The sequence below is a fragment of the Melopsittacus undulatus genome, chromosome Z, assembly GCF_012275295.1.
Source record: "Melopsittacus undulatus isolate bMelUnd1 chromosome Z, bMelUnd1.mat.Z, whole genome shotgun sequence".
NCBI classification, from domain to species: Eukaryota; Metazoa; Chordata; class Aves; order Psittaciformes; family Psittaculidae; genus Melopsittacus; species Melopsittacus undulatus.
This window is the reverse complement of record NC_047557.1, coordinates 38414219-38426818: the sequence shown is the minus strand read 5'-3', so window position 1 is coordinate 38426818 and position 12600 is coordinate 38414219. Positions and strand designations below refer to the sequence as shown.

The 12600-nt window shown below is 40.3% G+C and overlaps 1 protein-coding gene across 1 annotated transcript in view; it reads left to right on the top strand.

Moving 5' to 3' along the window:
- CZH9orf85 (chromosome Z C9orf85 homolog) overlaps positions 1 to 1141 on the top strand; it is a 29540-nt gene extending 28399 nt beyond the window's left edge. The window contains exon 6 of the mRNA XM_031054337.1: positions 630 to 1141. Within this exon, the coding sequence (XP_030910197.1) occupies positions 630 to 636 (7 nt within the window). The 3' untranslated portion in view covers positions 637 to 1141. The remainder of the gene's footprint in view (positions 1 to 629) is intronic.
- Positions 1142 to 12600: the final 11459 nt, after the last annotated feature.

The following is a 12600-nucleotide window of genomic DNA, read 5'->3' as shown; positions in this document are numbered from 1 at the left end:
ACACTGGACAGAATTACACTTTAGTATATTAAGCTCAGCTCATGAATTTCCTCAGAAGTCTTGGAAAACTGGCATGGGGTGGCAGAGAGAGAAAGAAGCCTGAAAATGAAAAATGTTACCACAAAATGACATTTCACCCAGAACACTTTTTTTTTTATTATCAGCTTCTCAGGAACACATCTGAGGTTCTAGTTAACAAAGCCTCAGAGTACCTGTGTACTGGGGCCAACAAGACCTTAACTCTTCAATTAGCTGAGTGCAAGAACACATGAAAAAAGAGTTAGTCTTCCTGTGCTGAATTCCACCTTAATAAGGATCCCACTTATTTACTGTGGGACAGCCTTGGTTAGCAGCCAAGAGCCTGCATGGCTACTTGCTCAATTCCCCTCTGCTGCAGCATGGGACAGAGTAGAAGGAAGGCAATGAAACTTTTAGATCAAGATTATTGCGGTTAGTAGGGACAGCAAAAGCTGCCATGCAGGCAAAGCAAAAAGAATTAATTCACCACTTTCTGTGGGCAGGCAGATGTTCAGCTGCTTCCTGGAGAAAACAGCATCATCATGCATAACAGTTACTTGAGAAGACAAAACACCATCAAATATCCCCTTTTTCTTCTGCTTCTATTGCAGAGCATGATGCCATGTGGTAAGGGATTTCCCTCTGGCCACTTTGGGATGGCTGTCCCAGCTGTGACACCTCTCAGCTTCCGGCCCACTCCTGCCCTACTTCTTGCTGCATGGAAGAATGTGAAAGAGAAACAGCACTGTTCAGCAACAGCCAAAACATGGATATGCTGTCGACATCATTGTGGTCACAAATGCAAAGCTTGACACTGAGGCTGCTGTGGAGAAAGTCAACCCCTCCAGCCAGATCCAGTACATTACGTACTGAGTTTGCTTTCTGAATTGTGTCAGTGTTACAGCAATCCCAGGGCCGAGTGCCAAAACCAGAAATTTTTGTTAAATTTTCAGTATGGACCTTTCTAGGCACAGGCTGAACGATTTGAGAAAATTTATGAGCATATGCATGGGGATCCATACACATCAATCTGATGAAATGTTTGCCTCTCACTAAAAGTTAGGTGCTATATTCACCTTGGGGTAAAATGCATGCTAAGCAACACTTCTCTTGAAAAAGAGATCCGAACCTATATTAAAAAACAAAAATTAAAAAAAAAAATCTGTGTCTTCCTTATTAGGTATTTGAAGACTGAAAAAAAACCAACCCAATTATAAGGTGCTGGACATTTAGGATTTGGATATTTGGAATGAAAGAATTACATTTGAGTTTGTGGTGAGCAGGCACTTTGTCTTTTCCTCTTTTTGAGGTTCCTGAATCACTTCACAGATGTGTGTGTTCTGGAGAAGTTCAAGTATAATTATGAGAAAGACAAGTTACAATCATAAGTGCTTGGGAGTGGAAATCTGGAAACTACTTACTGGCCACTCCTGAAAAGAGAGCTCCTTTATTTGTTCCTTCCAGAATTCATTTCATACTCTGATGATCTGTGGCAATTAGCCATGTGCATGAGAGCATTCAGATCCACACCTGCATGTTTTTTTTAGTTGGTATTAGAAGTCTGTATAGCAATTCACAGAGCAGCATTGCATAAGATTTTTGTTCTGGAAGTACTGAAAGATTTTCTGAGAATTATGGAACTGTTAATTTATCTTGGGTAAAATCCAGACTGGTTAAAAATCAGTGCAAGTTTCACTACGAAATCTAATGGTCTCTGGAGCTGACATTTTTGAATTTGTACTGTGCTAAGGGTGATTTGACTATGAAACCTTACACAGTTATAAACACTTAGAATATGCCCTCATGGGCATATGGAATCTCAGAATAATGGTCTGATTCACAAGTATATTTGCTAGAAAATGGTAACAACCTTGTTTATCCAAACTGGTGACACAGAAGCTACTTTGAAAAGCTATTATATCAGTATATATTTCTGATGTGAAGTTTTCTTGGCAGAAAGGCCAACGAAAGGGACTCTTACCTCTCAAACAAGGTAGATTTTGTGATAAAACTCTTTCCACCCCAACTGATATAACTACTGCTCATCGCTGACCCAAATCTTGGGAAAAGTGAACTGAAGGATCTATCTTCCAGGACTGTAAGACTTGCGTGCAGCTGCCAGCCATGCTTCTGGTTTTGCAGACTTTTCTTGCAGAATGGCAGCAGTAAAGATTTCCCTCCTGTTGCTGACCAGACTTCCCCACATCCGCACATGCTATCCAACAGCTATTAGCTGCACAACTTTACATTGTCGTGAAAATCCCCAGGTCCCTTGTTAGGACACTCTCAATGAACAGAGGCTTGAGTGGGTATTGCCAGTCTGAGGGTGTTTGTCCACTGAAAGCAAAATAGATTAACAACATCAGTTAAATTTTCCCTGCATTCCCCAATAACATCTTGTTGTGATCTTAAATGATTTCTATGGTAACAGCAGAACACTATTTCTAACATCACACTGGGGGTGTGCATCAGTGCTGTTGTCTGAAGGATATTTGCAATTGAGCTATTATAGGTAAAGTCTAAGACTTGCTTAAAACAAAAGATACATGTTTTATTGTTTGACTTTGCAGGGGATACGTAGCAGGCAAAAAGTTAATTTTTATTCACAGTTTAACTCATCCGCCATTTTCCTTTACTGCACTGAATGTGGTGACTGGATTAGCTACAACATTAGCAATGTTCAGGTGTCAAAAATGTTTCCTTTAGATAATGGAAATCATTAAAGTGTCAAAATCAAATGACTGGTCACAATCACAACTGATGATGTCATCATGTTTGTACCATGAATGCAAGCATTTATAATTAGAGACCAAATCAAAAACATGAAATGCCAATGCACATGAAAGCTACAGTTTCCACAAGAAAGCATTTCTGATTTGGTGCTAATATTAATATCAAATATGCAAATAAAATTATTAATATCAAAATAGTGTAAAAAAATTTGTTATCACAGAGTAAATCTAACGGTGTCTTATCAGGTATTCTATGTAGGCATATCCCTACTGCTTTTTAAAATAAGCAGTGGTAAGCTTTTTAAAATAAGCAGGGTAAGGCAGTGGCTAGGTCTCTGTTAAAGGTTGAAAGCATACTTTTTGCAATTGAATTTGATCTACAGTGCTTCTTGTGTTGCAAATGGCACTGTGGTAAAAGGCACAGGCCATTACATAAATAAACAGTATATGGGAAAAAATATTGCTACCTTAAGTGCATGAAGATAGAGAAAGTTGTGTTTTTTAAAGAGATACAAATTTTTAGGAATTCGATGTAACATGGGAAAAATCATGTCTCTGTAAGCTTTTGCTGCTTTACACAAAATAACATGTAACAGGAGGACTTCAGCCAACTGAATGGCAGGCATTTGCACTGGTCATTTGCTGAATGTGTATCTAGTAAAAAAATAATACATCTCTCTACAGACCTGTACTTACACTTTTAGCCTTGCATCATTTTGTGCAGCCAGACCCTTCCTATTACAGATGTGGTCTAGCATTAAATCACTTGTCTTAACGCAGCTAATCAGGTAGGAAATAGTAAAAGAAAACTGTGTTCTCCTCTCTAGATGTTTTTTAGTTAAGTAAGAAAATATATAGCAAGGTGACAACATTGTTTAGTAATAAGTGTCACTTTTATAATGGCAAGGTACACAAATGGCATTTATATAGGCTGGTGATGCAACTACAATATGGAGTTACTGCTGCTTGCATGAGTTGGTTGAAACTTTCAGTGAGGATTTAATTTTTAGGTGTGTATTTCCCAGTTAAATAAGCAGCTATTGAAGAACTGGAGTTGAAGAATTTCCTATGTTCAAGCAGAATAAACATGAAAGAGAAATCCTCTCCCAGAGCTACCTGAAGAAAAATCCTTCCCAATGAGGAGTGAGTTGATGAGAATTTGAGCAAGTAGACAAGACGAGAGAAAGTCCTTCTTTTGGCTCGTAGATAGAAATACTAGATAGAAAATAAGTACTAGAAAGAAAGAAAATAAATTTTATATAGAAAAAACAGAAATACTGTTTTTGTTAACATTCTTTTAATTGTAATTTTCAGACACTAACTTCGTGACTAGAAATTCTTTTCCTGGTAGGGAAAACAGCTGCAAGTACAAACATACCAACACAGAAGGGCCTATAAAGTGTTCCATGTGCTACAAACAACTTGCTTTAAAAGCCCAAATAGTCCTTTTGGCATTGTGCAGACAATCAGCTGGAGTCTAACTTCACCTTCTACAAAAAATAAAATTCATTTTTGTGCCACCTTAAAAAAAAAAGCCACCAAAAAAGAGGCCATGATGTGGTCGGTCCTGCTATCAGTTTCTCCCCTTTGTGGTTGCTCGTTGCAGAGTGCAGGGACACTCAGATTCATGCCTCTGGTGTTTTGCATCTAATACGGCCCCATTCCTGTGAAGAGTTGTACTGAAATGGGGCCAACCTGGAATGCAACGTAAATTTAGTAGGGCAGTCCATTTTCAAGAAAATGTTCCCTCCCTCTTTCAGGGAAAACATTCCCTCCCTGTTTCTGGTTTAGAAGTAAGTAACCATGGTGACTGCAAAAGCTCAACTTCTGCACATACTCTGAGGTTACCATCTCTCACAGTTTTAATCCCTGCTTAACCCCCAAAAAGAGTTACCTTGACAAGATAACTCCACTGTTCCATAATGTGATGTTAATAGCACAGCTTCTTAAAGTTCATCCTTACTTCAAACTGCAGTCAGTGCATCATATCTCATACCTGCATGTCATACTTCATATCTTGCTAATCTCATATCTACATGGCAATTCTAGTGGCAAACTGGAAAACTGACCAAACAAGTCCACAGGATGTTCTCTGCATCCAAGATAAGACTTTCAAAACACCCATATGTCTAGGAAGCCCAGGGTGTGCTGGCTCCTCAACACATTTGGCTCACTGTTGAACCTGTTAAAGCTATCCAGCTCATTTCTGAAGCATGGAGTTGATCAGTGATGGCCACGTTTGTTCCCTGGTCTCCAGTGTGCTGGGAAGTCCAGTTTGAGAAGGCCAGGAGAGAACTGATGCCCACAGTGAAGCAGTGCAGGGGCAGTCAGCCTCAGAAGCCAGTAAAGACATAGCTCTGCCACCACCACCAACCACTCCAAACAGCCTCTACTCAACATAGGCACCATCTCACTTCATTTGGAGATGCATACTGGGTTTCCATGTCCAGTGAGGAATCATGCCTAATGCTGGCAATTAATCCCCCCAAAGCTGTTTTTCTGTATTTCTGATGCTTACATACAGGCTGAGAAAGTTGGGGCTGTTCAGGCTGGAGAAGAGAAGGCTGCGTGGAGACCTCATAGCAGCCTTCCAGTATGTGAAGGGGGCCTATAGGGATGCTGGAGAGGGACTATTTACTATGGACTGTAGTGACAGGACAAGGGATAATGGGTTAAAACTTAAACAGGGGAAGTTTAGATTGGATAGAAAGAATAAATTCTTTACTGTGAGGGTGGTGAGGCACTGGAATGATTTGCCCAGGGAAGCTGCAAATTCTCCATCCCTGGTGGTGTTCAAGGCCAGGTTGGACATAGCCTTGGGTGACATGGTTTATTCTGAGGTGTCCCTGACCATGGTGGGGGGGGTTGGAACTAGATGATCTTAAGGTCCTTTCCGACTCTAACTGTTCTATGATCCTATGTATCTCAGTGTGGACTGTACACATTCACTCCAAGAAAGATCATGGACTGATGTACACATCTTTTATCTGATTATAAATGTGTAAAGAGTGGTATATGTCATCTGTAAATGACCTTTATTACCTTTAATATACTTTTAATGGTTACCTTAATTACCTGTAATGTAAATAAAGGGATGTCTGCTAGTGAAATGCTGCTCTGTTTACCGGAAGTGCATTCAGATAACTCACTTTGCATGGCTCTGTGGACAAAACTGGAGAAACTGTTCTACCTCATTACCTGGTCTAGGATCACTGTGATGACTGAGGTCAGCTGATAGCAAAGTGCTTCCCTTTTCTTTTCTTTGCTTCTATGAACTGCCTCTTGGAAGTGTAAAGAAAGACTTTTGCGTAAAGTTGCTTTTATACTCGACTCCAGCTGCAATTAGCTAACCTGAGAACATCTCTTACCTTAAAAAGCCTTGTTGGAAAGAAGAAACTGAATTATCAAGGTAACCATTACACCATTTTCCAAAATCATTTTGCAAAATCATGTTGCAAATCATTTTGCAAATCATTTTGCAATCATTTTGCAAAGAAGCCTCCAGGTCTTCAGCAACCTGTGTAATACAATTATTCTTATTCTGAAAGAAATGTTCAGAAAACAATATATTATCCTTCCTTAATTGTTGGCCTGTGTGAACTGAATTTTGTAGCAATGGAAGAAAAGATGGTGAGGAGGTCAGTGTGGCTTTGAGGATCCAGTCAGGATAAAGAAAGAGAAGACTTCTTACTTCCCCCTGTGTGTTGAGAGCACAGTGCTAGTTTCGGGGGGCATGCTGGTGGGCAGGCAGCAGAAATGGGTCAGGCTAGGTGACCACCTCCCTTTGTCTGTGCCCAAAACTGGGCTGGAGTAAAGTTGTAGATGCTGAGCTGGGATAAAAATAAGGGGTATAAAGCAAGCTCTCACTCATTGTTTTCAGAGTGTGCCAAACCCAGCAGCTCCAAGCTGATGATAATATCTCCAAATACTTGCTGCTGCCTGACAATTCTCCTCTTGACTTTGGCTAAGCTTTCCCCTGAACACTGGTCACTGATCTTTAAGAGAATTTAAGTTACCAGATGAGAGGTGCCGTCTGCTTGAAAAGTCAGTTCCTTATTTTGTAATACAAGCTGCTTTGGAGATCACAATGTTCTTTCATTCTTTCCAACATAGAAATGCAATGTAACAAATAACATGTATTTATGTTGTATGCTGTCAAAAGATATCTAAAACAATTTCTGTTATTTAAAAAAAGCATAAAAGTACTTTACATTTTAAATCCTCTAGCCGATAGGTGTTCCAGTACTTTAGTGTGGAAACCAAATATGTGTTTGACTAAAGTCTTCATTTGAGCAAAGCTGAAGTAATAGTTGTGAAGCATAATACTGTCTTTTCCCAAGAAGTAGAAACATTTTTATCACAGTCCCTAAGCTATAAAGCAGAAAATAGATATTTTAAAATAAATAAATAAATTATTTACACCAGTCTTTGAATTAATGAGGGTACTTTTTTTCTCTACTAAACATGCATGGCTGGTTAGTGAAAAGAGACTTAAAGGGATGAGTCAGAGGAGAAAGATGTGAACACTGAAAATGTGCTGGATTTTGAGTGCACTCTTCATGTTTCTGCTCTACTTAATGTTTCATCAAACTCTTCTGAATTTAGGGTGTGGGAGATTTGGGGGGGGGGGGAGGTGTTTAGTGGGAGAGTGCTTTTAATTCCTTCTTTTTCTGTGGAATCTCTTGACCACCAAATAAGCTCCAAGTTAAAAAGCCGTATTTTTTCTTCTGTTGGAGCAGGACTCACTTGAAATTCTTTTAAGTCAGAGGCTTACTGCAGCTGAAAGCTATGCACAGTTTAGCCTTCTTTGTTAATGAAATTAAAACACTACCCTCTCTATATCATCAAGACCTACTAGTGACTCTTTTCTGTTTGTCATGCAGCCACTCTTGTCAAAAGTCTGACTGATGCAGGGCAAGAAGTTACAGATTTTGTAGGGTTTGTTTATTTGGTATAGTTGCATAAAAAATGTAGGACTAAGGCAATGACATCCAATGTGCAACTATTAGAAGGAATTAGATAATGGCCACCTATCAGGTAACACCCCCCTGGCAAACCAATAACATGTCTGGAAGAACTGAAATGGACTGGTTTTAATCTACAGAAGGAGGAAACAATCTTTAGGGCCAAACCAAAGAGATCTTGAGCCTGGCCATCCTGGACTCAGAGACTCAAAGTCAGCCAAGACTGAACACCAGAGCCAGAAAAGGAGCATCAGCTATGTGGTGTGGTATGTTAGCCTAACTAACATATTTGATTGATGATTGATTTTTAGATGCTAACAGATTGCCTAGTCTTTGAACATAAATAAAAGCATGTTGGAAGCTTCAAGGTTTGCCTGCTCGCATCACAGCCGTACACAGACAACTAATAATAACAGTCGCAACACCACCAAAATACAAATTACACAACAGGTGGTTAACCACTATATCAGCCCATTGTTCATGTCCACACAATGGTCTTTATGCTTTAACATGCCAGGGACCCAAGATAAACATAGCTGCAGGGAATATCCGAGGAACAAACCTTCCTCCCACAAATAATGCCTTTTACAGCTTGTTTTAGCAGCCCTTACATATTTATTTTTCAGCGCTATGTATGATAATATTCAAGCCCTTCATAGAACTAACAGAATATAAACACTATCATGATTACCATGGTTACACTGTTATTACAGTTTAACCTTGTAGATGGCTTTCAAAAATGCTGGTATCAGAAGTGGTCCAACTGTAGCTTTTTTTCTGAATAATAAGACTGTACCTGTAACTCAGCCTGGCGATTTATTAGGTCTAACTTTTCCTGATGGTGCTTCCAAAAAATGAAAAGGTCAAAAGCTACCTTACGACTGGCTGGAGGCTGCTGATGCAGGCTCATCGCTGGCCCCCATCTGGGACTTTGCTATGGACCCCATCGTTAAAGTCAGAGGGCAGCTGCAGCCCTGCTACAACCAATACCGTGTCTCTCTGAGATGTTTCTCTTCTCTGAGCCACGGGAGCTGTTGCAGCATTATGCTCAAAATCTTGTTTATGGGAAAGATGAATCATGCCTTGTATACAAGTAAAGCCAGAAATTTCTTGTTAGGATGATGGAAATTTTTAAGGTCTAATTCAAGGATCTGTAGTTATCTAGACCTAACATGAAAGAAAAATTTTGCAGTTGAATTACTTCTGCATGGAAAAGTATCAAGAATAATAAAATCCAAACTGAAACACACATATTCTGCAGTTTCTATCCCCTTTTTTACTGATGTTATGTCCACCTTTCTACTGCTCCTTTGCATCTTAAAGTCAATAGCTTTGGGCTCCTAGAGAGGGCAATACCGGAAGCTGTCAGTCCCCTTGGTTCTTTGGGAGGAAAATCAGGTTGATGTTAGTTTCTTCCTTCTCTCCCCAGGATCCACTTGAGGCAGATCAACTGATCAACAGAGTTGTTTATAGCTGCAGGGTCTCTCTCCAGTGCCAAGCCTGTGCCCCATCTCATATCACCCCATGCCTATAATCTGAGCCACATTATGTGCGTCTGCTATTGCATCAGACTTGGGTTTCTCTGTACTATGTCATTGTGTCAGAGGTGTAAATATCCCATTCTGCACAGAATAACTGCTTGTATCCACTATCTGTATAAAAATAGGGTTGTTCTGCATACAAATAAAACAGAGTGATCATGAGCACCTTGGTCATTGAGAGAAATTGCTTTGACAGCTAGGCAAACTAAAAGAACGTGCAGGCCAGAGCCAGTTCAGTCAACACAATTCTGACAAGCCTCAGCCCTGAGGCCTTGCAAATTCAGTGCACAGCATAAAGCCTGTAACTAGCAATGGCAATACTGTGCTGGAGAGTTACATGCTGTGACAACTCTGCAACCCAGTTAGGTGCCCTGAGCAATTGTGGGAAGATCCACTTTCTGCCACCTTCTACCTGCAACAAGCTACATGCCAGTTGCTCTAAGAGCATTCTTATTCCTAAAACTCTGGACAGAGAAGGGGTAGCACTTCTCAAAGGTACGTGCTGAAATTAGGAAAAAAAGTGACCTTTTGATTAGTCTCCTAGAACCAGGAGTACTATATAGGTGTCTGGACATGTGAGGTCTGGATCAAGAAAGAGAAACAGAAGCTGAGATGATGGGATGGGATGGATGGATGGATGGGTGGATGGATGGATGGAATTCTGGCATGTGTAGCTCATGATTACAAGTACAAAATATGCATTGCAAACAGCCATACATCACTGTCCCTGTAAAAAAAAAAAAAAAACAAAAAACAAAAAACAAAAAAACCACAAACCAAACAGAACCAAAACAAACAAAGAGAACTAACCTCCAAAATTTATATTATCTGAATTCTCAGCTTTGTCCTGTGCAAAATTTTCAGCGTGATTCCAAATCAAGTTTATATAAAGCTCCTGAGGTAAGAGCATTTGCCTGCTTTACCTTAAGTCAAGCTCAGTAAAGAAACGTTCTAAGAAAATACCGTTTTCCATGTGACTGTTTTTTTCAACACCTAGAAGTCTAGTGAACTCCATATGATGGGGCAACTCCTGTCATGTACATGTAAATGAACAAATAAAACCACCAGATGGCTCAATGATGACGGTTTATGTCCATATATCAGTAATAAAGTAGAAAATGCAACTCTCTTTTGTGTTAAAATAAAATGAGGGAGAATAATGTGAGAAATGTAAGCTGATGAATTATGTGTATTAAATGCATCTTACTCAGTTCTGGGAAATTAGTATTATCTAACAGACTGCTATATCAATTCAAACCCCGAAGAAAGTGTGAAGCACAGATTTATTTCCTAGACAAACTTATTTGAGATAATAATAGGATGTTAGCTGGCTATTTCACAGAAAGTTCTTGGTGGAGGAAAAATCCATGTACATATGTTTTCTAGTTTGAGGTTAGGTGGTGATTAGACTTAATGTTCTGCTTAGCTGTTCCCCTTTCTCATGCTTTTCATTGAAAATTTGAGTGATTGTATAGGAAAAATGAACAAACAAAAAGTAATCCTCTAGAAACAGGGTGTGTTCTTCTTTCCTTTGGGGAACAGAAAACATTACAGCTATGTGTTTTGAAGATGGCACGCTTTTGGAGTTTCAGTTGCTGGTCCAGCCTTTGAAAAGGAATCAAAAGTATGTCTAACATGAAAAGCACAATATTTTCATGTGAGGGAAGGTGATCATCAGAGCACAGAAAACTTTGCTTTACTCAGAGGACTTGTAGGTGGGATCTCATAAGGGGCAGCTCTGAAGGGCAAAGGACAGCAGCAAATCTGTCTGGCCTTTAAAGACAGCATTTTCCAAGTGCGACAGTGGTCCGCCCTCAGGAAAACAAGGAGACCTGCCAGGAGGCCAGCTTGGCAGAGCAACTAAGTCATGGCACAGCTCCAACATGAAAAGGCACATGAGTGGGGACCAAGAACAGGATACAGAGGAGGAAACAAGAAACACTTCCCAGGAGTGTAACGGCAGCGTCAAGGAGGCAAAAATTCAGCTGGATCTGAGATCTGCAAGGAATGTAAAGGGCAGCAATAGCTTCTACTGCTACATTAGTCACAAAAGGCTCACCAAAGAAAATGTGGACACATTCCAGGGTGGGGTGGGTCGTTTAGTGGTAGCAGACACAGATAAGGTAGGTTGTCACCACCTTCTTTGTTGTTACCAGCAAGGTCTGCCAGGCCTCTGCTCTTACTGACAGGTCTCAAGGCAGAGAGAAGCTACCAGCTGGGGACAATGGTCCAGTTGATGTTCATTCAAGAGCACTTGACCTACACACACCCCTGGGACCTGTGGGGCTGCATCCCGAGGTGCTGAGGGAGGTGGCTAATGTCCTTGTGCAGCTGCTCTCCATCAGCTCTCAAAGGCCATAGAGATCAGGGAGGTCTCAATGAGTGGAAAGAGGCAAATGTCATCCCTGCCTTCAGAACAGGGCAGCAGCAGCCTGAGAAGCTGCAGGCTGGGCAGCCTCCTGCCAGCCCCAGGTAAAACCAAGGAGTGAGTCCTCCTGGAGCCCATGACTGGGCACAAGAGGAAGCAGGCAGTGATGGGAGCAGCCTGCCATTGCATTTATAAAGGCGATTTCAATTCCATTCTGTCCATTATTTCTTTCCACAGCCCTTTTTATACTTATCCTCATTCAAGCATTCAATTATTGTGAAGTATAAATATGAATAAACTGTAAAAGTGTTTGTTATGGACTGGTAACACTTGCTACCTAGTAACAGAAGGGCATCGTGCCCTGAACCTGAGAGTTATAAACTGCAAACCCAAAGCCCTGAGCAGCTTTTCAGACCTTCATAATCTGTGTTCAAACTGCCTGAATCGTGAATGGTGGATTTGTACATATCCAGAAAATGAAAATCTTTTGGGAGCATTGGTAACTTTTTCTTAGGGGTTAGTTATATTTTTGTGAGAGCTATTTATTAAAACCTGACTAGTTAATCTCAGCTTTTATTCAGTCATCATTGTCATGGAGACACTTAACTGCTGGTCAAACAAAAAGCTTTTATGTCCACTCTCCTTCTACATTTGTTCACTATGATAGCAGTTGTAACTATTTGTACTTCTGGCTGTTAAACAAATAAAAGGATAACCTGATTATGTGCCTTCAGCCCCTGACCATAGCAGAAGGTTGAAACAGATGGAAAGCCCATTGCACATCTGTAGCCAAAGCACTGTGTTTCTGAGGGCAGCAGCATGTAATAGACTTGGTGCAGTCTTTGAATACACTTCCTGAAAGTACGTCCTTTTCATGCTTTTCAAACCTTGTGTGCTTTCCTCTAGCTTCTTAGTGCTCTAGTAAATAACAAACACAAACACAGAAAGCAATAATCAAATATTTTTATTCCAGCACA